Source organism: Oncorhynchus kisutch, linkage group LG16 (genome assembly GCF_002021735.2).
Source record: "Oncorhynchus kisutch isolate 150728-3 linkage group LG16, Okis_V2, whole genome shotgun sequence".
Lineage (NCBI taxonomy): Eukaryota > Metazoa > Chordata > Actinopteri > Salmoniformes > Salmonidae > Oncorhynchus > Oncorhynchus kisutch.
In genome coordinates, this window is record NC_034189.2 from 45,070,576 (window position 1) to 45,097,859 (window position 27,284).

The 27,284-nt window shown below is 43.4% G+C and overlaps 1 protein-coding gene across 1 annotated transcript in view; it reads right to left on the minus strand.

The window, feature by feature from the left end:
* The window catches only part of LOC109879416 (multidrug resistance-associated protein 4), a 48,870-nt gene that overhangs the window by 18,178 nt on the left and 3,408 nt on the right, over positions 1–27,284 (minus strand). Inside the window, exons 2-10 of the mRNA XM_031792527.1 lie at positions 19,472–19,582; positions 18,688–18,808; positions 18,295–18,519; positions 18,118–18,207; positions 17,459–17,622; positions 16,851–16,976; positions 3,551–3,800; positions 3,330–3,437; positions 24–113 (exon numbers count right to left, since the gene is read on the minus strand). Coding sequence (XP_031648387.1) covers positions 24–113; positions 3,330–3,437; positions 3,551–3,800; positions 16,851–16,976; positions 17,459–17,622; positions 18,118–18,207; positions 18,295–18,519; positions 18,688–18,808; positions 19,472–19,582 — 1,285 coding nt within the window. The remainder of the gene's footprint in view (positions 1–23; positions 114–3,329; positions 3,438–3,550; positions 3,801–16,850; positions 16,977–17,458; positions 17,623–18,117; positions 18,208–18,294; positions 18,520–18,687; positions 18,809–19,471; positions 19,583–27,284) is intronic.

The following is a 27,284-nucleotide window of genomic DNA, read 5'->3' on the forward strand; positions in this document are numbered from 1 at the left end:
CCTAACTATGCATGACCTCTGACCTTTCCAGCTCCCACAGGTCCAATGACAACAACGAGTTGCTCCGATTTCACTGTGAGTGACAGGTTCTGGAGAGACGGGGCATCCAGACACTGTGGTGATAGAAGGGAGGGACATTTCATAGCAACACATGAAGAAGTTACCACACAGGACAGGCGTCTTCTTGTTTTGTACAGTGCCTTTGGAAAGTAATCAGAACCCTTGACTTTTCCCCACATTTTGTTAGTTTTGATAGGATTGGAATTCTGAACTTTAAATGTTATTAGTCATTAGTTGTAATAGAGACCTGAGGGGTGCCAGTTTATGGCCTGTATCACTTAGTTTCCTGCCTAGCAATAAAGATGCAATGTTTGTTCAGATGTGTAAGAGGAGATTCAGCATAGGAGAACAGGTTAAATATCAGTGCTTGTGTGAATGTCTTTGTCTAATGCAGCTGTATTGACACTCGAAAGAATAAACTTGGTTTGAGCTTTAATAGTGTCCATAGAGTTTTTACTCTGAGAATTAAAACATAACAGTTTTCTGCCTTATTCTAACATTGTTTAAATCGTTTTTCCCCCCTCATCAATCTACACACAATACCCTTTAATGACAAAGCAAAAACAGTTTTTTTGGAAATGTTTGCTAGTTTATTAAAAATTAAAAAAACTGATATAACAAATTATTATTTACAATGACGGCCTACCCCAGCCAAACCCGGACGACGCTGGGCCAATTATGCGCCGCACTATGGGACTCCCAATCACGGCCGGAAGTGATACCGCCTGGATTCGAACCAGGGACAGTAGTGACAACTCTTGCACTGAGATGCAGTGCCTTTGACCGCTGCACCCCTGGGCTACAAGCTTGGCACACCTGTATTTAGGGAGTTTCTCACATTCTTCTCTACAGATCCTCACTAACTTTGTCAGGTTGGATGGGGAGTGTTGCTGTTGGAGTGTTGGGAGCTATTTTCAGGTCTCTCCAGAGGTGTTCAAATCAGGTTGAAGTCCGGGCTCTGGCTGGGTCACTCAAAGACATTCAAAGACTTGTCCCGAAGCCATTCCTGCATTGTCTTGGCTGTGTGCTTAGGGTCATTGTCCTGTTGGAAGGTGAACCTTCGCCCCAGTCTGAGGTCCTGAGAGCTCTGGAGCAGGTTTTCATCAAGGATCTCTCTGTACTTTGCTCTATTCACATTTGCCTCGATCCTGACTTGTCTCCCAGTCCATGCCGCTGAAAAACATCCCCACTTCATGATGCTGCCACCACCATGCTTCACCGTAAGGATGGTGCCAGGTTTCCTCCAGATGTGATGCTTGGCATTCATGCCAAAGTGTTCAATCTTGGTTTCATCAGACCAAAGAATCTTGCTCCTCATGGTCTGAGTCTTAGGTGCTTTTTGGCAAATTCCAAGAGGGCAGTCATGTGCCTTTTACTGAGGAGTGAATTCCATCTGGCTACTCTACCATAATGGCCTGGATGGTGGAGTGCTGCAGAGATGGTTGTCAGGACTATATCCTTCCTGTTTGGCCCTGTCCGGGGGTGTCCTCGGATGGGGCCACAGTGTCTCCTGACCCCTCCTGTCTCAGCCTCCAGTATTTATGCTGCAGTAGTTTATGTGTCGGGGGGCTGGGGTCAGTTTGTTATATCTGGAGTACTTCTCCTGTCCTATTCGGTGTCCTGTGTGAATCTAAGTGTGCGTTCTCTAATTCTCTCCTTCTCTCTTTCTTTCTCTCTCTCGGAGGACCTGAGCCCTAGGACCATGCCCCAGGACTACCTGACATGATGACTCCTTGCTGTCCCCAGTCCACCTGGCCATGCTGCTGCTCCAGTTTCAACTTCCACCTGACTGTGCTGCTGCTCTAGTTTCAACTGTTCTGCCTTATTATTATTCGACCATGCTGGTCATTTATGAACATTTGAACATCTTGGCCATGTTCTGTTATAATCTCCACCCGGCACAGCCAGAAGAGGACTGGCCACCCCACATAGCCTGGTTCCTCTCTAGGTTTCTTCCTAGGTATTGGCCTTTCTAGGGAGTTTTTCCTAGCCACCGTGCTTCTACACCTGCATTGCTTGCTGTTTGGGGTTTTAGGCTTGGTTTCTGTACAGCACTTTGAGATATCAGCTGATGTACGAAGGGCTATATAAATAAATTTGATTTGATTTGATTTGATTTGTCCTTCTGGAAGGTTCTCCCATCTCCACAGAGGAACTCTAGAGCTCTGTCAGAGTGACCATCGGGTTCTTGATCAGCTCCCTGACCAAGGCCCTTCTCCCCCGATTGCTCAGTTTGGCCGGGTGGCCAGCTCTACGAAGAGTCTTGGTTGTTCCAAACTTCTTCCATTTAAGAATGATGGAGTCCACTGTATTCTTGGGGACCTTCAATGCTGCAGACATTTTTTGGTACCCTTCCCCAGATCTGTGCCTCGACACAATCTTGTCTTGGCACTAAAACGCACAATTCCTTCAACCTCATGGCTTGGTTTTTGCTCTGACATGCACTGTCAACTGTGGGACTTTACATAGACAGGTGTGTGCCTTTCCAAATCATGTCCAATCAATTGAACCAATCAAGTTGTAAAAACATCTCAAGGATGATCAATGGAAACAGGATGGACCTGAGCTCAATTTTGAGTCTCATAGCAAAGGGTCTGAATACTTATGTAAATAAGGTTTTTCTGTTTTCATTTTTTTTTTTTGCAAACATTTCTAAAAACCTGTTTTCACTTTGTCATTATGGGGTATTGTGGGTAGATTGCTGAGGATAAAAAAATAATAAGAATAAGGCTGTAACGTAAAAAGTGTGAAAAAAGTCAAGGGGTCTGAATACTTTCTGAAGGTACTGTATATCAAAATGTGGACATTTGGGCCTCCCGAGTGGCGCAGTGGTCTAAGGCCCGGGCTGTATCACAATCGGCCGTGATCGGTAGTCCCATAGGGCGGCGCACAATTAACCCAGCGTGGTCCGGGTTAGGGGAGGATTGGGGGGAGGGGGGCGGGGGGCGGGGGGCTTTACTTGGCTCATCTCACTCTAGCAACTCTTGTGGTGGGCCCGGGTGCCTGCAGGCTGACTCTGGTCTTCAGTTGAATGGTGTTTCCTCCGACACATTGGTGTGGCTGGCTTCCTGGTTAAGAAGTACGGTTAGGCGGGTCATGTTTCAGAGGACGCACGACTCAAACTTCACCTCCCGAGCCCGTTGGGGGGTTGCAGCGATGAGGCGAGATCGAAATTGAGGAGAAAGATTGTAAAATACAAAAAAAATGTAATAATAAACATTTTATAAAACATGTGGACATTAAACAATTGACCCTGCCAGAATATTCACCTTGTCCCAGTAGCAAATTAAGTCCTTGATCTCAACAGAGGCGTCTTTCTTTTCCTCCAGGGTGAATCTCATGTTGGGTCTCTCAATCTCATCCAACAGAAGGAAATTCTGTGGGTCAACAGAGAGATGATTCAGCCTAACAAACCTTACTAAACTACAATAACTCATTGCACCTCGGTGAGGCACACCAGCCATTTTGTGCCAGATGATCTATAGAGTACCTTGATCCTGCGGATACTGATGATGGTCTCGAACACCTTCTCGATGGCCAGTGGGAAGAAGAGGGTCACCGTGAGCTTGATGGCACCATATAGAGACACTGCCACAAACACCCGGCTGGCTGAGATGGTGTTCCCCAAGAGGACGTAGACGGCGAAGGTGATGAAAACAATGATCTTACTGGCCGCAAAGAAGGAGGCCATGTTTAGGCCTCGCAGGACGGAGCTAGACATGATCTTGGAGATCTCTTTCCTGAGGGAAGAATGAAAGTGAAGTCTTTCAATAATAACGCAATAAAACAAAACATTCTGTTACACATCTGTTAAATTCAATGGAGTCTTTATAAATCTTTCCTTTAACCTATAAAAGTCGTTGGGGGAGGTTCTACTAAGTTAACATATGGAATTGTTTTAAGATGGTCATACCATAAGGATCATTTAGCTATTTGATTTAGAATTTTAGGACCCCTTTAGGTATATACAGTACCGGTCAAAAGTTTTAGAACACCTACCCATTCAAGGGTTTTTCTTTATTTTTACTATTTTCTACATTGTAGTATAATAGTGAAGACATCAAAACGATGAAATAACACACATGGAATCATATGGTAACCAAAACAAGTGTTAAACAAATCAAAAATAAATTTGAGATTTGTGACTCAACACTTGGATTCGGTCTTATGTAGCAACATAACATTTTTATTAAATTTTTTACATTAGATAAAAGTAGACTCAGAGCTACAAAATGGTATATGATACACTGCATTTGAGGAAACAAAGTTGATCAACTTGTAAACTCACTTGAGAAAACCATCTTTCAATGTTTTGGTACTACTATTGGAGAGCCCTTCTTTGTCTACACCCATTCAGCATTCTTCACACCCTCTTAAGCCTTAGTGCCACCCATCTCTTTAAAGCTTGATCTAACCATTCTGTACTAAATTGCCAGCTACTTCCAGACATCTAAGAGAGAGAGAACAGCTCACTGAATATTGCTTGCCCTATCGCACACTGGACGCTCTGGCCAATAAGTAGGATTGTTCCGAAAGCTCTGACCTCACAACTACAGTCAAGCACCCAAGCTAACTGGCTAACATTTTCTAGCTACTTCCTGACACATAATGAAAGAACACCCCACTCTGATCATTTTACTCACCCTAGCAGAGCTGGTTAGGCTTTTTTCATGTTATCTAGAGCATTGGTAACTGTGCTGCTGGCAACAATTGTTTACCGACACTGGACATATTCAGGCTCTAACCAATAGTGCAAAAAAGGTATTAGGTGAACGGTAAGTAAAGAATTAAAAACAACAGTAAAAAGACAGTGAAAACAGTAGTGAGGCTATATACAGTAGCGAGGCTACATACAGGCAGCGGTTAGTCAGGCTGATTGAGGTAGTATGTAATGTAGATATGGTTAAAGTGACTATGCATATATGATGAACAGAGAGTAGCAGTAGCGTAAAGAGGGGTTGGCGGGTGGTGGGTGGTGGGTGGCGGGACACAATGCAGATAGCCCAGTTAGCCAATGTGCGGGACATCTGGTTGGTCGGGCCAATTGAGGTAGTATGTACATATGTACATGAATGTATAGTTAAAATGACTGTGCATATATGATAAACAGAGAGTAGCAGCAGTGTAAAAGAGGGGTTGGGGGGGAACACAATGCAAAAAGTCTGGGAAGCCATTTGGTTACCTGTTCAGGAGTCTTATGGCTTGGGGGTAAAAACTGTTGAGAAATCTTTTTGTCCTAGACTTGGCACTCCTGTACCGCTTGCCATGTGGTAGTAGAGAGAACAGTCTATGACTGGGGTGGCTGGGGTCTTTGACAATTTTTAGGGCCTTCCTCTGACACCGCCTGGTGTAGAGGTCCTGGATGGCAAGCAGCTTAGCCGCAGTGATGTACTGAACCGTACGCACTACCCTCTGTAGTGCCTTGCGGTCGGAAGCCGAGCAATTGCCGTACCAGGCAGTAATGCAACCAGCTCTCGATGTTGCAGCTGCTGTAGAACCTTTTGAGGATCTCAGGACCCATGCCAAATGTTTTAAGTTTCCTGAGGGGGAATAGGCTTTGTTGTGCCCTCTTCACGACTGTCTTGGTGTGTTTGGACCATTTTAGTTTGTTGGTGATGTGGACAACTAGGAACTTGAAGCTCTCAACCTGCTCCACTACAGCCCTGTCGAGGAGAATGGGGGTGAACTGGGTCCATCTTTTCCTGTAGTCCACATTCATCTCCTTAGGTCTTGGTTACGTTGAGGGATAGGTTGTTATTCTGGCACCACCCGGCCAGGTCTTTGACCTCCTCCCTATAGGCTGTCTCGTCGTTGTCAGTGATCAGGCCTACCACTTGTGTCATCTGCAAACTTAATGATGGTGTTGGAGTCATCATGCAGTTGTGGGTGAACAGGGAGTACAGGAGGGGACTGAGCACGCACCCCTGAGGATGTTGAGGATCATCGTCATGTGTTGTTACCTACCCTTGCCACCTGGAGGCGGCCGCCAGGAAGTCCAGGATCCAGTTGCAGAGGTAGGTATTTAGTCCCAGGGTCCTTAGCTTAGTGATGAGCTTTGAGGCCATTATGGTGTTGAACGCGGAGCTGTAGTCAATGAATATCTTTCTCACATAGGTGTTCCTTTTGTCCAGGTGGGAAAGGGCAGTGTGGAGTGCAATAGAGGTTGCATCCTCTGTAGATATGTTGGGGAGGTATGCAAATTGGAGTGGGTCTAGGGTTTCTGGGATAATAGTGTTGATGTGAGCCATGACCAGCCTTTCAAAGTACTTCATGGCTACAGATGTGAGTGCTACGGGGCAATAGTCACACAGGTAGCCTTAGTGTTCTTGGGCACAGGGACTATGGTTGTCTGCTTGAAACATGGAGGTATTACAGACTCTGTCAGGGACAGGTTGAAAATGTCCGTGCAGACACCTGCCAGTTGGTCAGTACATGCTCGGAGTACACGTCCTGGTAATCCGTCTGGCCCTGCGGCCTTGTGAATGTTGACCTTTTTAAAGGTCTTACTCACATCGGCTACGGAGAGCGTGATCACACAGTTGTCCGGAACAGCTGATGCTCTCATGCATGCTTCAGTGTTGTGTGCTTCGAAGTGAGCATAGAAGTTATTTAGCTCATCTGGTAGGCTGGTGTCACTGGACAGCTCGAGGCTGTGCTTCCCTTTGTTGTCCGTAATAGTCTGTAAGCCCTGCCACATCCGACGAGCATCGGAGCCAGTCTAGTACGATTCAATCTTAGTCCTGTATTGATGCTTTGCCTGTTTGATGGTTTGTCTGAGGGCATAGCGGGATTTCTTAGTCCTGCTCCTTGAAAGCGGCAGCTCTAGCCTTTAGCTCAGTACGGATGTTGCCTGTAATCCATGGCTTCTGGTTGGGGTATGTACGTATGGTCACTGTGGGACAACGTCATCTATGCACTTATTGATGAAACAAGTCACTGATGTGGTGTACTCCTCAATGCCATCGGAAGAATCCAGCAACATATTCCAGTCTGTGCTATCAAAACAGTCCTGCAGCTTAGCATCTGCATCCTCTGACCACTTCCTTATTGAGCGAGTCACTGGTACTTCCTGCTTTAGTTTTTGCTTGTAAGCAGGAATCCCAGGAGGATAGAGTTATGGTCAGATTTGCCAAATGGAGGGCGAGGGAGAGCTTTGTACTTGTCTCTGTGTGTGGAGTAAAGGTGGTCTAGAGTTTATTTTCCTCTGGTTACACATTTAACATTCTGGTAGAAATGAGGTAAAACGGATTTAAGTTTCCCTGCATTAAAGTCCCCGGACACTAGGAGTGCCGCCTCTGGATGAGCATTTTCCTGTTTGCTTATGGCCTTATACAGCTTGTTGAGTGCCGTCTTAGTGCCAGATTCGGTTTGTGGTGGTAAATAGACAGCTACAAAAAAATATATAGATAAACTCTTTTGGTAAATAGTGTGATCTATAGCTTATTATGAGATACTCTACCTCAGGCGAGCAAAACCTAGAGACTTCCTTAATATTAGATTTTGTGCACCAGCTGTTATTTACAAATAGGCACAGACCGCCACCCCTCGTCTTACCGGAGGCAGCTGTTCTATCTTGCCGATGGACTGAAAATCCCGCCAGCTGTATGTTATCCATGTCGTCGTTCAGCCACGACTCGTGAAACACAAGATATTACAGTTTTTAATGTCCTGTTGGTAGGATATCCTTGATCGGAGCTCAATCATTTAGTTATCCAATGATTGCACGTTGGCTAACAGGACTGATGGTGGAGGGGGATTACTCACTCGCCTACATATTCTCAGAAGGCAGCAATACAGGTCTATTTCTCTTTGCTTCTGAGTAACCTGGTCACACCACATAAGACAGAGTCTCAGAGAAGTGACCACAGTTCTTCCGCTCCTTCTGTTCTTTTAATATCTTCCAAGGGCACAGCTGTGGGGAGACAGAAGAGAACGGAGGCTAACTTGGTAGAGAAGTGAGTAAACGGAACTGCCTTTATCACTTGTTTGTCCACTATGACCCGATACACCTGGCCACAATAAGAGAACAAGGTAGCTTATGATGTCCTGATCCGCCAGGGAGGGGTGGAACCAACCATGACTAAACAGTTTTGTGTTTCTACAGTGCCTTGCGAAAGTATTCGGCCCCCTTGAACTTTGCGACCTTTTGCCACATTTCAGGCTTCAAACATAAAGATATAAAACTGTATTTTTTTGTGAAGAATCAACAACAAGTGGTACACAATCATGAAGTGGAACGACATTTATTGGATATTTCAAACTTTTTTAACAAATCAAAAACTGAATGATTGGGCGTGCAAAATTATTCAGCCCCTTTACTTTCAGTGCAGCAAACTCTCTCCAGAAGTTCAGTGAGGATCTCTGAATGATCCAATGTTGACCTAAATGACTAATGATGATAAATACAATCCACCTGTGTGTAATCAAGTCTCCGTATAAATGCACCTGCACTGTGATAGTCTCAGAGGTCCGTTAAAAGCACAGAGAGCATCATGAAGAACAAGGAACACACCAGGCAGGTCCGAGATACTGTTGTGAAGAAGTTTAAAGCCGGATTTGGATACAAAAAGATTTCCCAAGCTTTAAACATCCCAAGGAGCACTGTGCAAGCGATAATATTGAAATGGAAGGAGTATCAGACCACTGCAAATCTACCAAGACCTGGCCGTCCCTCTAAACTTTCAGCTCATACAAGGAGAGGACTGATCAGAGATGCAGCCAAGAGGCCCATGATCACTCTGGATGAACTGCAGAGATCTACAGCTGAGGTGGGAGACTCTGTCCATAGGACAACAATCAGTCGTATATTGCACAAATCTGGCCTTTATGGAAGAGTGGCAAGAAGAAAGCCATTTCTTAAAGATATCCATAAAAAGTGTTGTTTAAAGTTTGCCACAAGCCACCTGGGAGACACACCAAACATGTGGAAGAAGGTGCTCTGGTCAGATGAAACCAAAATTGAACTTTTTGGCAACAATGCAAAACGTTATGTTTGGTGTAAAAGCAACACAGCTCATCACCCTGAACACACCATCCCCACTGTCAAACATGGTGGTGGCAGCATCATGGTTTGGGCCTGCTTTTCTTCAGCAGGGACAGGGAAGATGGTTAAAATTGATGGGAAGATGGATGGAGCCAAATACAGGACCATTCTGGAAGAAAACCTGATGGAGTCTGCAAAAGACCTGAGACTGGGACGGAGATTTGTCTTCCAACAAGACAATGATCCAAAACATAAAGCAAAATCTACAATGGAATGGTTCAAAAATAAGCATATCCAGGTGTTAGAATGGCCAAGTCAAAGTCCAGACCTGAATCCAATCGAGAATCTGTGGAAAGAACTGAAAACTGCTGTTCACAAATGCTCTCCATCCAACCTCACTGAGCTCGAGCTGTTTTGCAAGGAGGAATGGGAAAAATGTCAGTCTCTCGATGTGCAAAACTGATAGAGACATACCCCAAGCGACTTACAGCTGTAATCTCAGCAAAAGGTGGCGCTACGAAGTATTAACTTAAGGGGGCTGAATAATTTTGCACGCCCAATTTTTCAGTTTTTGATTTGTTAAAAAAGTTTGAAATATCCAATAAATGTCGTTCCACTTCATGATTGTGTCCCACTTGTTGTTGATTCTTCACAAAAAAATACAGTTTTATATCTTTATGTTTGAAGCCTGAAATGTGGCAAAAGGTCACAAAGTTCAAGGGGGCCAAATACTTTCGCAAGGCACTGTATAAAAAAAACATTGCCCCTCTACTCGAGCGCTCACTCCATTCACTCTTTGTGCATGTAGTGACCTTGCTCCCTTATTAATAAGTGAATTCAGATTTTGATTAAGTATAGCTCTGACTTTTGTGATAAGTATGCCTCTCCTCACTTAATAATACAGAAATAACCACCACAAGCAGCAACATTATGTTTAAAATAAGTTCCAAAATAAAGTTACGAACAACGCGAAAAAACAAAACAAAATAGCACAGTTGGTTAGGAGCCCGTAAAACGGCAGCCATCCCCTCTGGCGCCATTCCTTCCAGTGGGGCTTATAGGGGTTGTAGTGCAAAATAGTCTCATCTTTCCATAGAGTGGTCATATTAGTTAGCAGGCCCAACCGTTCAGACGCTTCAGACATTTTCATAAGAAGACAGATTTTCGGGATGTCTAATGGTCTGACAAACAACGCTGTACCTCTGCAACTTGCCACCGCAGAAGGGCGAAATAGGCCCTTTTGCAAAAAAGACCTAACTAGCTAAAAGACCAAGTCAACCGTTTCCTTTAAAATTGCTGTTCATTTTTTCTAATCGTGTTTGTCCATTTCCCCATGTAAAAAAAACAGTTATCTATAGCTTAAACTGGTAGATTTTAATGGGGATTTTGCGTGGATGCATGGATGGATGCATCAATAGATTTTAACAAAGGTTTTTCACAGATAAAGAAAAATGGAAGAAGAACTACAGAATGACTATTACAGCTTTTGTGCACTTTGCTGCAGCCAGGAATATGGGAGGTAGAATGTTTTGGGAATGGGAATTCTATAAACGCCCCAGACATTCCACTAAAAGCTACCATAGAATGTAACATTCAGAGACAAAAACATGCAACTTCTCCCCATGTTAAGGCCAAAGAGAAGCAGAAAGAAGACTACAGCCAGGTCTCGTGGCTGGATAGTGTTGGCTGTTCATGGTGAGAGGGATCAGGGGACCAGACCTGTGATGTAACTGAAAGCTGTTTGTTGGCAGCTGGTGAAGTTAATGTGACTTTGCTCCCTCTGTGAGGCCCTGCTAGGGGTGCCTGGCCCTCAGCCAAATACTATAAACCACACACGCATATGTGCCTTCAGAAAGTATTCATACCACTTGACTTGACTCCACATTTTGTTGCGTTACAGCCCGAATACAAAATGGATTACAGTGATTTTATTTCTCACCCATAATATAGCCAATAGCCCATAATGACAAAGTGAAAACATGTTTTTAGAATTTTTTGCTAATTTATTGAAAATCAAATACAGAAATATCTCATTTACATAAGTAAATACTTTGTAGAAGCACCGTTGGCAGCAATGACAGCTGTGAGTCTTTCTGAGTAAGTCTCTAAGAGCTTTCCCCACCTGGATTTTGCAACTTTTCCTATTATTCGTACAATTGTTTTTCTTGTGTACGTCCACAAGACAACCATTTTTAGGTAGATTTAATTCCAAACAGTAGCTCGGTCACTGTCTTATTGGTAAGCAACTCCAATGTAGATTTGGCCTTTGGTGTTTTGGTGTTTTAGGTTGCTGTCTTGCTGAAAGGTAATTAATCTCCCAGTGTCTGGTGGAAAGCAGACTGAACGCGGTTTTCCTCTAGGATTTTGCTTGTGCTTAGCTCCATTCCATTTATTTTTTACCCTGAAAAACTTCAGAGTCCTTAATGATTAGAAGTATAACCATAACATGATGCAGCCTCCACTATGCTTGAAAATAAATAGAGAGTGGTACTCAGTAACGTGTTGTATTAGATTTATAGCAACAGTCTTCGACAACTCATCCACATCGTCTCTGTAATTTACACCGTCATGCTTTGCCTTCATGGCAATCGTGTAGGCTACCTCAGGTATTTCTGTGTGGGAATTGTTGCTCATTTCAATCAAATCATTTCACTATCCATGGCATATTTTTGAATTCCTGGTTTCTGAGCTGGTAACTGTAGGCTATTCAACAAGTGGAATTATTTGTGTAAATCGATGCAAGGGGTGGACCCCGAATACTCGGACGGATCATCATTGTCCACTGTATTTCAATTTGCAGGGATAGCTACAGGCTACTTGCCCAGCCGACGCTTGTCACTGAAGTATCACTGTAGCCTACTTTTGTTTCTCATCACATGTCCCTGGCGGAATTTTGATTCCCCCATCATGCTGCCACATTTAGCCATCCAATAAATATATATATATATATATATGAGGTATTTCTCTCCTCACTCTGCTGATGAGTATTTTTATCTGCTCGTACAGGAGTAATAGAGGCCTAGTGCACTAATTTGGTGGATTTTTATATATATTTTTATATTATATTTTTTTTATATAAAACTATGTTTTCATTGTGATTTATCATGGGGTGCTGCAGCACCCTCAGCACCCCTAGTTCCCACAGCTACGACTGGCTATAAGATCTGGATGGATCATTGTAAATGCACGTTTACTAAAATCTCCCTTGGCCCAGGGCTAAGGTGCAATATGAACGTGCCTAATATGTTGTCTTGTGTCAAACTTTATTTTTCAGGAAGTACACAGATATATCCACCGACTGGACAAGGTCACATTGGCTATATGCTGCTGGTAGTGGCTCGCAAGTATAATCCATGCTTAGCCTATTATCTGACGATATTCATTGTTACTTCATTCTTAAGTTCTGCACGCAATGCAGAGTCATTATAGCGTAGTCTTCTTTGTAGCAGATATCATGTCTGCACAAATCAATAAAATCAAATGTTATTGTCATATATACAGGATAGACACTCAATGATGTCATGTTGATCTAGCGCAGTGTAGGCATTATGTATGGTTTCTGGTATATAGACCACGGGCCTACTCTTTCCCCTTAACATGTTGTGCTGTTTCCTCTTCCCTTGCTATTGCTCTCTCCTCTCTATTAAGTCTATTAGAATGTATGGAACGCCATAACATCGGCACGTCTTTCATGGTCGTGAGCACTCCAGTACACTGGTCTACACAGGCTGATTGCTGTCGTGCTGTTCACAGCTATATGATTTGGATAGGAGTGGACTTGGAACTAAGGTGCTGCAGTAACGGCCATTACAATTATCAAGTGCCCCCTCTGCTGTCAAGGCAGGCAATATCAAACACCATTTTCTAAACAACATGAAATTTAGCTATCCTCTACAGGCAAAATGGTGCATCTATGCTGTTGGTAGTGGCTCAACATATGGAACACTAAATAACACTGGTGTGTCATCCATGATCGTACCCTGCCGGGGTATGAGAATTCCCGTCCACTGATCTACACAGACTGAGTACTGTTCAGAGCTACTTGGCTGCATAAGAGTGGACTTTACTAAGCTGAACTCAAGATAACTTGTTGAATGGCCTCATCGACAATCCATCTCAGCAATCGTGGTCTGTAAGCTAGTCATTCATATTTTATTTTAAGTAACCTTGCTCAAGTGAAGCTTTGCAACATTAGTCATTTGATCAATCGATTCATCAGCAACTCAAATACGTCATCAATGCTTTATGAGCTCAATAGACCTACTGCTGCCTTTAACTCTTGGCATTTTTATATAATCTCATCATAAACAAAATGTCTTCCGTTTGCTTGATATCAGCCCCAGCAATCAGTTTTCCTGGACTCCTGACTCCAATTAGCTTTTGGAAAGGTCATTAGCCAAGGGGTTCACATACTTTTTCCAACCTACACTGTGTATGTTTAAATTATGTATTCAATATAGACAAGAAAAATACAATAATGTGTGTTATTAGTTTAAGCACACTGTTTGTCTATTGTTGTGACTAAGATGAAGATCAGATCAAATGATATGACTAATTTATGCAGAAATCTGTTTCATGTTAACCATGCATATCGCTTATGGAATGTGTGGCTGGGTAGACATACACGCAGATGTCTCATTTCATCCAGAAACATATGATACTTTCCAAAACAGCATAATTACCGGCCGCAAACTATTCAATAAAATTCCCTATGACATCCTGTCTCTGTTGTCATGTTAAGCCTGTCATGTGAATCCCTGAGTTGCCAAGGTAAAATTCTGTCGTTCTGCCCCTGAGCAAGGCAGTTAACCTACTGTTCCCTGGGCGCTGAAGACGTGGATGTCGATTAAGGCAGCCCCGCGCACCCCTCTGATTCAAAGGGGTTGGGTTAAATGCAGAACACACATTTCAGTTGAATACATTCAGTTGGACAACTGATTAGGTATCCCCCTTTCCCGATTGAAATGCTCTTTAAAACCCCCAAGGTCGATGTCTGCGCCCCTGCTGGAATCTAATCAGCACAAAAATACCCATAAAAATCGGTCAATTTAAGCAAGAGATATCATTGGATGTGTCTCAATCTGCCTATGACGCACTTCCGCATCTGCGGTAAAAGGTGACAGAGATAAAGCGGTGTCTGTCGGACCATGAGACATCACGAAAATCTGTCTTCTCATAAAATCGTCTGAAGCATCTGAACGGTTTGGCATACAAATGAATATGACTCCTGAGAAGATGAGAATCTCACAAACACGTACATGTTGGGGCCTCACAAGACTCATCCAAAGGTCCCCTGGTACCAGTAGAAAAAAATGAATGGAAGTATATATGGAGACTGTTTAGTGCCAAAACTAAGGGGTGTGTGGGCAGAACGCTTTTTCAGTTCTGCCCACACATTTTCTATAGGATTAAGGTCATGGCTTTGTGATGGCCACTTCAATACCTTGACTTTGTTGTCCTTCAGCCCTTTTGCCTCCATTTTGGAAGTGTGCTTGGGGTCATTGTCCAATTGGAAGACCCATTTGCAACCAAGCTTTAACTTCCTGACTGATGTCTTGAGATGTTGCTTTAATATATCCACATAATTTTCCTACCTCATGATGCCATCTATTTTGTGAAGTGTACCAGTCCCTCCTGCACCAAAGCACCCCCACAACATGATGCTGCCACCCCGTGCTTCACGGTTGGGATGGTGTTCTTCGGCTTGCAAGCCTCCCCCTTTTCCTCCAAACATAACGATGGTCACTATGGCCAAACAGTTCTATTTTTGTTTCATCAGACATTTCTCCAAAAAGTACAATCTTTGTCCCCATGTGCAGTTGTAAAGCGTAGTCTGGCTTTTTTATGGTGATTTTGGAGCAGTGGCTTCTTCCTTGCTGAGCGGCCTTTCAGGTTATGTCGATATAGGACTCGTTTTACTGTGGATATAGATACTTTTGTACTTATTTCCTTCAAACAAATGCATTACATTTGCTATCAAATGTGAAGTAAACTCAACTGAGTAATAGGGAATGGAGACTTAACTTGAAAATGTGGAGGATACCTCTTCCTGGTTTCCCGACTTACGTTTTTTTATACTGTGTTTTGCTCGTTCGGGTTGCTCTCCTCACAGGCAGTTTAGTGTACGTTTTTTCTGTTGGTGAGACGAAACTGCCAAACCTCTGAAAGGTATTATTGTGCGTCTGACTTGCAACACAAGATTTGTTCAAGTCTAAAATGTTGGTCCGTAATCGTAACATGGTGTTTGTATGTTCACAGATGAAATTTCACGTTTAGGTTCATGTTTCACGCATGGCCTTTTCTTACATGCTGACCAGACCGGACACGTCGTGTGCGCGAGCATCGCAAAATAAATGTAGAAATTGCACCCACACTGCTCGCGTCTGCGTTGCCAAGGCTAAAATAGAAGTCATTCCTATTTCTGATGCAGATCGCGCTGCAAGTCCTGCCTCTCCCATCTCCTCATTGGTTTATAGAAGCAGGTACCCACGTGCCATCTCCTCATTGGCTAAACCCACGTGGGTGATTGAAAGATGAAATGTTTTGCCGGTTGTCGTGGTAATACTATGAAAGTGTAGATGCCAATCACCATATAAGTTCAAAGATGAAAAAGCCTGGAAGGAGGAGAGATGACTGGAAACGATTTGGTTGGCCGTTTTATGTGTGGATTAATTGTCGGAGTAGAAGACCTTGTGCATTTCATAAAATAACAACTCAATGTTTATATCCCAGGACAAATTAGCCAGCAACAGCAAGCTAGCTAAATAGAACAAATTAGCTAGCAAGTGCAAGCTAACTAGCTAAATTGCCATACATGTTTAATGCTTTTTGACCTGTCCCTAAATGAATGTCATTGGTTCAGAGTTTGTTTTGATATTTTAACCTGCGTGTCGTGATCGCGTTTGGTGTAGGGGGACAAAATACATTTATGCACGATGGCGCACGTGCGCAGCCGGTTTGGTTTCCGTGTTACGATCCTAACAATTTACGTATAGATTTTCTTACGATCCTAATGATACGTATGTTCAACCTATTGGCAGGTATCTGGCTCCATAAGCGCTCCTTGATGTAGCATAGGCAACATTTTCCATATCCTCAAAGGTATCTGCCGTTGCGAATGTTAAGACCACTGTGAGGCACATCAATCTACAGGTTGAACATTGTGATATTGTAGACTTCTAAATTGATAGTGCAGTTTGTTTAGGTGATTTTACAGCTAATTAGCTACTTTACATGCTGATATTGTCTTTATATTACTGTGTGTAGCGACATGTGCTATCTATCTAGCTAGCTAGCCAGCCCATAGAGAGAGCATTGCATTGTGGATTTTGTAGTTAACTTGAGCTGGAACAAGTCAAGTTATAACATTAGTTTACAAACAAGATTGTTCTCACATGTTAGTGTTATTTAACACTGTAAATTAAAGGAACGAGGGGTTTTGGGTGGTGAAATAAGTTACACTACACAGAATGTATTCATTTGGTGGAACGACCCATTTACTTTCTGGTCTTCGATATTCCCTTTTGAAAACTACAGGTGCAAACATGCAAAAAGTTATTTTCAACTTAAATCAATACATATTTATTCTCCCATAGGGGAAATTCATGTAAAAAATATAGCTGCAAACAGCCATGGCGGGGTTCAAGCACCATGGCTCCACCATCAAGACAAAATGGACTGTACAAGGAATGTGAATGTTAAAGGGACCAATCCCATCTAGCTGGGGGACCTTGGTTTATCATACCATTTGTGTATCTAGCTAATAGAAATAAACATATACCATTTATGTTACTACTGTAGTTTTTACCTTCGGACTTCATTGACGAGTGCTGAGAAGGGCTTTTCCCAAGCATACATTTTGATGATCCTGATTCCTGACACCACTTCATTCATGGTGCGTATTCTACTGTCTGTGAGGACAGCAGTTTTACTCCTGCAATGAAAGGAGTTCCCTCAGTCAGTTCAGACATATCTCCTTGTGAACAAAAACTTCTGACATTTCCTGAGTTTAATGAACCAATGGCAATTTTTACAATTAAGATAGCTCTTTCGTAGAATCAGAGAAGTCTGCATTGCTTTAGGGTTTCATAGCGCCAAATCAAAACTATTACGTCCAGCACTTGTGTCGTTGATCATGTGAACAACTTCCCAAGCAAGTGTTCACGAAGCTAACTTTTCTTCACATGTGCTTGAAGTGTTCCAAGAGGTAATCTTTACAGTCAAAACTGAAAAGGGGTTTAAAACATGGACATCATTAATATAGGTTGACCTAAGGTACCTCTATGACATAATCATTGAAGCATAGGAAACTCACTGAAACATGGTGCCCCCTACAGATAAGGACATAGTCAACTTCTACTAAGACCCCACTCTGACTGTAAATTCAAGTCATGTCATGTAACGTATGTAATTCACCTGAGGGAGCCGAAGAGCTTTCCAAACATGGTCTGTAGTGGCATAAGGAACAAAAGGACAGCCACGCCTGCCAGGCACGACGGGCCAATCTCATACCACAGGAGTATGATAACCACCACAGCCTGTAGAGGTGCTATCCAGAGGTAGTGCAGATTGGTGGTCACCTACAAAGACCAGTGATCCTTGGTTAATGTAGCTGTTACATACTGTTTCTAAGTAGTTGCATTTAGCACAACATAGATGATATGATCCTTCGAGTTGGATTCATGACCTAATACAGCGGCCAACAGGCCACGCTTGTCATCCTACCACTGAAGAAGCTGCATGGGCTCCCCGGGTTATATATATATATTTGTTCAGTCTGGTTTGAGTTTAGCGTCGGACTATTGTAAACATTTGTGCTAAGCAACCATCTGCATTTTCCATTCATCCATGACTTTGTTCTCTCTGTGGATTTAACTTATGTACGTTATTTGCCAGGACAGGATGACAAGACGGCTCAAATATTGGTGCATTCCATTCCTGTACATTTGACGAAGGGTCAATTGTTATATAAGCTAGAGCCATACTCTTCCGAAACCTATGGAATGAAGGGTGATGATGTGCTCAACCATTTCATCCAAAGTAACCGCATGTCTTCATGCACTTCCTGCTTTTACCTCATCAAACCTGTTGACATCGTTGGATAGCAGGTTCACTATTTGGCCTGTGGTTGTTCTTCCCATCGCTGCACTGCTGAGACACAGGGCCTATGGGGGAATTCAATTTACTAGTAAATTGTTCTTAAAGATTTCAATTTGTTTAATGCTGTATGGAAGTATGCAGCGTAGAATGACCTTCTTGTAGATCATGTGACACATGGCCACTCGTATCTTCATGCCGGTCCTCAGGACGTGGTAGAAGTAGAGGCTTTGGAGGACGGTCAGTGCAACGGTGGACAGAGAGACACCAGCAGCGTATCCAAAGGCCTCATACAGTGCATCCATGTTATTTGGATCGTACTTCTCAAAGTATTGGATCAGCTTTCCCAAGAACACTGGCTGGATCACCTTAACCACCTCCTATTGGGGGAACAAGAGAGAGGTAGAGCGATTTCAACCTGAACTCAAATCCACTTATTTACACTGTAAAAGCTGACATATATGGATAGATAACCCACTCACCATGTACTGCAGGTACATAGATCAAATGTTCTTTTAAAAAACAGGCAAACATATATTTCTACATACTACAGCGAAACTAAAGATCCCCAGCACTGCGTAGGGTTTCCCATAGCACCTCACGATGGCTTTGGTGAGTTTGGGCATACGCAGTTCCTTGGCAGCCATTCGAACCTCCTTATCCCAATGTCTGTAAAGATTAGCACATTGTTAAGACTATGATCAGAAAACAGAACACAGGCCATTCATATTTTTGTAATCTCTACCTGGGACTATTTGGAGCCTAAATACACAAATGGTGCTAAGTTCAGTGGTTTAGCATGAAACTCCAAATGGAGCCAGGGAAAGTCATCAATCAACGCTCAGAAAACAAAACAAAAAAAGACCGACAATACAAGAAGGGATGTAAACAATGAAGAGGGAAAGGGCTAGGCTAGGGGATAGGGCTAGGCAAGGGGATATGGCTAAAGGATAGGCCTAGGGGATAGGGCTAGGCTAGGGGATAGGTCTGGGAGATGGGGATAGGGCTAGGCTAGAAGATAAGGGGATAGGGCTGGTGGATAAGGCTAGGGTATAGGGCTAGGCTAGGAGATACGGCTAGGCTAGAGGATAGGGCTAGGCTAGGGGTTAGGGCTGGGAGATGGGGATAGGGCTAGGGCTAGAAGATAAGGGGATAGGGCTGGTGGATAAGGCTAGGGGATAGGGCTAGGCTAGGAGATACAGCTAGGCTAGAGGATAGGGCTAGGCTAGGGGATAAGGCTAGGCTAGGGGATAGGGCTAGGCTAGGGGATAGGCCCAGGGGTAGGGCTAGGTCCTGGGGAGAAAAATAGAGCTGGGCCACAGTATGTCATACCTCTGTAGTTCCTCTCCCAGGCCCTGAGAAGCATCATCGGGAAGCACTTGGTACATGTCATCTTCCTCTAGCCTCCGCTTATTTCCAATACTGAATAAAGGGGTTACCCAACTGATAGAGAAGAAAAAGGAGGGAGAGAGAGACAGAGCAGGTTAATTAACCAATGCATTAATTAACCAATCCAATAGCCAATTAACTAACGCAATAATTAACCAATACAGATTGAGGAAAGAGAAAACACAAAATAGGAAGTGGATGTGTATGAGCAACATTTCATCCATGAACCCCAACGTCAAAATGCACTAAATACTGTATAGTACTAAATGTTCTGCTTTCTGTTTTTATTTATTTATTAGGATATACATGTAGTAGAAGGGCCTGGTTTTTGGAAGAATTCAACTGGCCTTGTTTGTTGGCACTGCCCTACGACAACTTGGTTGAAGAGTAACAAATTAAATGTACCTTACATAAGTAGCTTTATCTTTTTACGAATGACTGCTTCAGGGTTCAAGTGTTAACCAATAGCTCATTTGTTTTAGTTGTGTAAGCCAACTTTACGTGACCTCAGCCACTCTCCCTCAGCAGTGTCACTGATATAGGAATTAGCATGGAACAAAGAATATTCTATTACAGGTGGTAACTGTTGCGTGATCAATATGCATGCAAGAACAATGTTTTTACATCTAAATGCAAGGAGCACTGTGAACTTTACCCCTTTCTCAGTACCACAAACCACGCTGGCACAATTCTATAAATGTCGACAGAACACGTTTAGTTCGAGCATGGTGGGATCCGTTTGTTGGTAAAATGTATTTATGGGCAAATATTGATATAATAACCATCATATGGAAGTAAACTTAGAGTCAAGCGATGATGTGTTGTGTGGTCCTTCCACTACGACTCGGGAAAACATGCAGTTTATTAGACTACAGATGAAATAAATGATGAGGAACTTAACTGGGTGGTGAATGTGCAAGGTGATTCTCCTTTCCAATAAATATCGAGGGTCTTATTCTGGTGACATGATGCTCGATGCTTGGCTGCCGATGGACAACTACAAATAATATTGGTTATTCATAATAATCTCATAATGTAGGTAGACTATCCATACTGCATCGGCAAGCTGTTGGTTAAAGCGCATGTGCCAAGACTAGAGTGTGTTGTGACAAAACCATCAGTAGTGTTGATAAATGTGATGGAAACCCAATTAACTTGTATTTTTCATTCAGTACATGGAAATTTAAAGGCAAAAGTTATTGTTATGTGCACTGTCCTCACACACAGCCTTTTATCCGCAAAAAGTCTGTTTGATGGAAACATCTCAGGTCTAAAATGCACAAATAGTTTTATAAAGATTTTTGAATATTCACATGGAAATCTATCGCTAATTGGATGGAAACCTACCTACTGTTACCTTGTTTTTCAGCTTGAAAGAGCATTGCAACTGGTTGCCTCCTTCTAGACTGAAGCATTGAGCAGTGTGGAATGGCACATTCAGATCTGGATGTGTCAAATCACAAATCTTCATCTTGCTCAAAACAACCAGTTCATCATACTGTGCATCAACACTGTGCAACATTCTCTGAATTCTAGTATGGCTCATGGGATAGAAGGTTAACTTTTTGACTGACCTGTGATCAGTTTGCTTGCTTTGCTCTACTGATTTTGTGGTGTTTTCTAACCCGGAAAACACTGAATGGATAATCAGGCAGCATTGAATGGATAATCTGGGGTCTGCGGCCAGCCGTACCACTTAAAAATGGGATATTATATCCATGGGATATTTTGAAGCTTTACATTGATTGTTTACAAAACTCAAAAGACAACAAAAATATAAACAAGAGCAATACAACCATATGTTGGGTTATGATAATTGAAATGAGCACGTGACAGCAGAGAATATCCAGATAGTCTCTTTAAAAGACCACTGACACATGAAAAATTTGACAATTCCACAGAAAAACTATTGTTGAAACAGTGCATTCGGAAAGTATTCAGACCCCTTGACTTTTTTCCACATTTTGTTACGCTACAGCCTTATTCTAAAATGTATTAAAGGACCACAATACCCCATAATGACAAAACAAAAATAGGTTTTTAGACATAAAAAAATAAATAATGAAATATCACAAGGCTTGGACACTTTTACTGAAAAAAAAAAAAAACGCTCTGTAAAGGGTAGACTAATGTAGGACAATTGAAAACTACTTGGGATATAGAGGTAAAGGAAGAAATCAAAATATTGGGATTGATTGTGTGCAATAAAGAGTTTGCAGAGAGAAATTGGGAGAAAAAGAGTTGGAAGTGAAAGAAGAAGTAAATAAATTATCAAACCGAATTACCAACTTCAAGTCAAGAATCAATATCAACAAAATGTTTAACCTATCCGAAGTGATGTTCTTGAGTACTGTATTCCTCCCACAGAAAAGTGCGGGAAGAAATTAAACAAAGAATGTTGTTGACTGAGGGCCACCTGCGTGCCGCAGCGGTCTAAGGCACTGTATCGCAGTGCTTGAGGCGTCACTACAGCGCTGGGTTCGATGCCAGGCTGACCGGGAGACCCATGAGGAGGCGCACAATTGGCCCAGAGTCGTCCGAGTTAGAGAAGGGTTTGGCTGGCCAGGATTTCCTTTTCAGCTTTCAGTTTTCAGCTGTGCTAACATAATTGCAAAAGGCTTTTCAAATTATCAATTAGCCTTTTAAAATGATAAACTTGGATTAGCTAACACAACGTGCCATTGGAACACAGGAGTGATGGTTGCTGATAATGGGCCTCCGTACGCCTATGTAGATATTCCATTAAAAAACTGCAGTTTCCATCTACAACCGTAATTTACAACATTAACAATGTCTACACTGTATTTCTGATCAATTTGATGTTATTTTAAATGGACAAAGTTGCAGCTTTTCTTTCAAAAACAAGGACATTTCCAACTGACCCCAAACTTTTGAACGGTAGTATATATCACACACACAGTGCCTTTGGAAAACATTCAAGAGCCCTTGACTTTTTCCACATTTTGGTAGGTTACAGCCTTATTCTAAAATTGATTAAATCATTCCCCCCCCCCCTCAATCTACACAATAACCCATTATAACAAAGCAAAAAAACATGTTTTTCTTGGTCATAAAAATAAATACAAATGATAGCACATAAGTATTCAGACCCTTTACTCAGTACTCTGTTGAAGCACCTTTGGCAGTGATTACAGCCTCAAATCTTCTTGGGTATGACGCTACAAGCTTGACACACCTGTATTTGGGGAATTTCTCCCATTCTTAAGGTCGTTGTCCTGTTGGAAGGTGAACCTTCACCCCAGAGGTCCTGTGCGCTCTGGAGGAGGTTTTCATCAAGGATCTCTCTGTACTTTGCTCTGTTCATCTTTGCCTCGATCCTGACTAGTCTCCCAGTCTCTGTCGCTGAAAAACATCCCCACGGCATGATGCCGCCACCACCATGCTTCACCGTAGGGATGGTGCCAGGTTTCCTCCAGACATGACGCTTGGCATTCAGAGAAAAGAGTTCAATCTTGGTTTCGTCATACCAGAGAATCTTGTTTCTCATGGTCTGAGAGTATTTAGTTGCCTTTTGGCATCTCCAAGTGGGCTGTTATATGCCTTTTACTGATGAGTGGCTTCTGTCTGGCCACTCTACCATAAAGGCCTAATTTGTGGAGTGGTGCAGAGATGGTTGTCCTTCTGGAAGGTTCTCCCATCTCCACAGAGGAACTCTAGAGCTCTGTCAGAGTGAGCATCATGTTCTTGGTCACCTCCCTGACCAAAGCCCTTCTACTCCGATTGCTCTGTTTGACCGGGTGGCTAGCTCTAGGAAGAGTCTTGGGGGTTCCAAACTTCTTTCATTTAAGAATGATAGAGGCCACTGTGTTCTTGGGGAACTTCAATGCTGCAGAATTTTTTGGGGTACCTTTTCCCAGGTCTGTTGCTTGACACAGACCAGTCTCTGTGCTTTACAGAGAATTCATGGCTTAGTTTTTGCTCTGACATGCACTGTCAACTGTGGGACCTTATATAGACATGCGTGTGCCTTTGCAAACCATGTTCAATCAAATTAATTTACCACATGTAGACTCCAATCAAGTTGTAGAAACATCTCAAGGATGATCAATGGAAACAGGATGCACCTGAGCTTCATTTCGAGTATCATAGCAAAGGATCTGAATTCATTTTCGCTTTGTCATTATGGGGTATTGTGTGTAGATTGATAAGGAAATATATGTAATGTAACAAAATGTGGAAAAAGTCAAGGGGTCTGAATACTTCGCTAGGTATGCCTATGTTGCGTTTACTTACCACTATGTTCAGGCAACTGTTAAAGGTTTCTACCGGTAGCTTGCAAAGTAACCATTATCAGCTAAGTGTACATCGACTCGTTTCAGGAAACTAGGCATGTGTCGCGCGTCACTACTTCACAGGAGAGGCATTTGAACGTAAACATTTATATTTGATCAAAATGCATTTTTGACCTCCTGGAACATGTGAACATATCATCTGCCTTAATAACAAATGTGTATGCTATCTGTAAATACAAATAAATAGTTAAATTACGAGCATAGTTGGTTTAGCCCCGGAAAAAGGAACCTACCTGCTAGCCATGTCTGGCTGAGATAATGGATGGGCTGGAAATGTCGAGAGATGAGTTCGAATTGGACTGCCATGTAGCACGCTTCTGTCTCTAACTTGTACTATGTGTAGGTAATTCTTTCTGTGTCTTTTTTAAAAGATAACAAGAAGAACTGCAAAAGTGCTGCTCTCCACTTTCTGGAGGGCCGAGTTTGGAGATCAGTGGAATGCCCTGTGGAAGCAGATTATGATAGCTAAGGAGATTGAGAAAATTCTGGCTTTTGATTGCAAATATGTGGAGGGAGTCGAAAAGAGAACACACAGGCTGTTGTGTAAAACACCTTTCTCGAGATTACATCTTCAAACTAAGGGCAACCATGGCATCCGTGACAGGTTAAGAGTCCAGCTAGCTACATTTTCAGCTGGCTCGATAACTAATGTTACTGGTATGATCTGTGTAGTAATATTATTCATATCTTGGAACAATTTGCATTGCTTCTGAACTTCCGGCGCCGACAGAGATGGCCGCCTCGCTTCGCGTTCCTAGGAAACTATGCAGTTTTTTGTTTTTTTTACGTGTTATTTCTTACACTAGTACCCCAGGTCATCTTAGGTTTCATTACATACAGTCGAGAAGAACTACTGAATATAAGATCAGCGTCAACTCACCATCAGTACGACCAAGAATATGTTTTTCGCGACGCGGATCCTGTGTTCTGCCTTACAAACAGGACTACGGAGTGGATCCTATGCAGCGACCCAAAAAAACGACTCCGAAGAGAGGGAAACGAGGCGGTCTTCTGGTCAGACTCCGGAGACGGGCACACCGTGCACCACTCCCTAGCATTCTTCTTGCCAATGTCCAGTCTCTTGACAACAAGGTTGATGAAATCCGAGCAAGGGTAGCATTCCAGAGGGACATCAGAGACTGTAATGTTCTCTGCTTCACGGAAACATGGCTCACTGGAGAGACGCTATCCGAAGCGGTGCAGCCAACGGGTTTCTCCACGCATCGCACCGACAGAAACAAACATCTTTCTGGTAAGAACAGGGGCGGGGGCGTATGCCTTATGGCCAACATGACATGGTGTGATGAAAGAAACATACAGGAACTCAAATCCTTCTGTTCACCTGATTTAGAATTCCTCACAATCAAATGTAGACCGCATTATCTACCAAGAGAATTCTCTTCGATTATAATCACAGCTGTATATATCCCCCCCCAAGCAGACACATCGATGGCTCTGAACTAACTTTATTTAACTCTCTGCAAACTGGAAACGATTTATCCGGAGGCTGCATTCATTGTAGCTGGGGATTTTAACAAGGCTAATCTGAAAACAAGACTCCCTAAATTTTATCAGCATATCGATTGCGCAACCAGGGGTGGAAAGACCTTGGATCATTGTTACTCTAACTTCCGCGACGCATATAAGGCCCTGCCCCGCCCCCCTTTCGGAAAAGCTGACCACGACTCCATTTTGTTGATCCCTGCCTACAGACAGAAACTAAAACAAGAGGCTCCCACGCTGAGGTCTGTCCAACGCTGGTCCGACCAAGCTGACTCCACACTCCAAGACTGCTTCCATCACGTGGACTGGGAGATGTTTTGTATTGCGTCAGATAACAATATTGACGAATACGCTGATTCGGTGTGCGAGTTCATTAGAACGTGCGTTGAAGATGTCGTTCCCATAGCAACGATTAAAACATTCCCTAACCAGAAACCGTGGATTGATGGCAGCATTCGTGTGAAACTGAAAGCGCGAACCACTGCTTTTAATCAGGGCAAGGTGTCTGGTAACATGACCGAATACAAACAGTGCAGCTATTCCCTCCGCAAGGCTATCAAACAAGCTAAGCGCCAGTACAGAGACAAAGTAGAATCTCAATTCAACGGCTCAGACACAAGAGGCATGTGGCAGGGTCTACAGTCAATCACGGACTACAGGAAGCAATCCAGCCCAGTCACGGACCAGGATGTTTTGCTCCCAGGCAGACTAAATAACTTTTTTGCCCGCTTTGAGGACAATACAGTGCCACTGACACGGCCTGCAACGAAAACATGCGGTCTCTCCTTCACTGCAGCCGAGGTGAGTAAGACATTTAAACGTGTTAACCCTTGCAAGGCTCCAGGCCCAGACGGCATCCCCAGCCGCACCCTCAGAGCATGCGCAGACCAGCTGGCCGGTGTGTTTACGGACATATTCAATCAATCCCTATACCAGTCTGCTGTTCCCACATGCTTCAAGAGGGCCACCATTGTTCCTGTTCCCAAGAAAGCTAAGGTAACTGAGCTAAACGACTACCGCCCCGTAGCACTCACATCCGTCATCATGAAGTGCTTTGAGAGACTAGTCAAGGACCATATCACCTCCACCCTACCTGACACCCTAGACCCACTCCAATTTGCTTACCGCCCAAATAGGTCCACAGACGATGCAATCTCAACCACACTGCACACTGCCCTAACCCATCTGGACAAGAGGAATACCTATGTGAGAATGCTGTTCATCGACTACAGCTCGGCATTCAACACCATAGTACCCTCCAAGCTCGTCATCAAGCTCGAGACCCTGGGTCTCGACCCCGCCCTGTGCAACTGGGTACTGGACTTCCTGACGGGCCGCCCCCAGGTGGTGAGGGTAGGCAACAACATCTCCTCCCTGCTGATCCTCAACACTGGGGCCCCACAAGGGTGCGTTCTGAGCCCTCTCCTGTACTCCCTGTTCACCCACGATTGCGTGGCCACGCACGCCTCCAACTCAATCATCAAGTTTGCGGACGACACAACAGTGGTAGGCTTGATTACCAACAACGACGAGACGGCCTACAGGGAGGAGGTGAGGGCCCTCGGAGTGTGGTGTCAGGAAAATAACCTCACACTCAACGTCAACAAAACTAAGGAGATGATTGTGGACTTCAGGAAACAGCAGAGGGAACACCCCCCCATCCACATCGATGGAACAGTAGTGGAGAGGTTAGCAAGTTTTAAGTTCCTCGGCATACACATCACAGACAAACTGAATTGGTCCACTCACACAGACAGCATCGTGAAGAAGGCGCAGCAGCGCCTCTTCAACCTCAGGAGGCTGAAGAAATTCGGCTTGTCACCAAAAGCACTCACAAACTTCTACAGATGCACAATCGAGAGCATCCTGGCGGGCTGTATCACCGCCTGGTACGGCAACTGCACCGCCCTCAACCGTAAGGCTCTCCAGAGGGTAGTGAG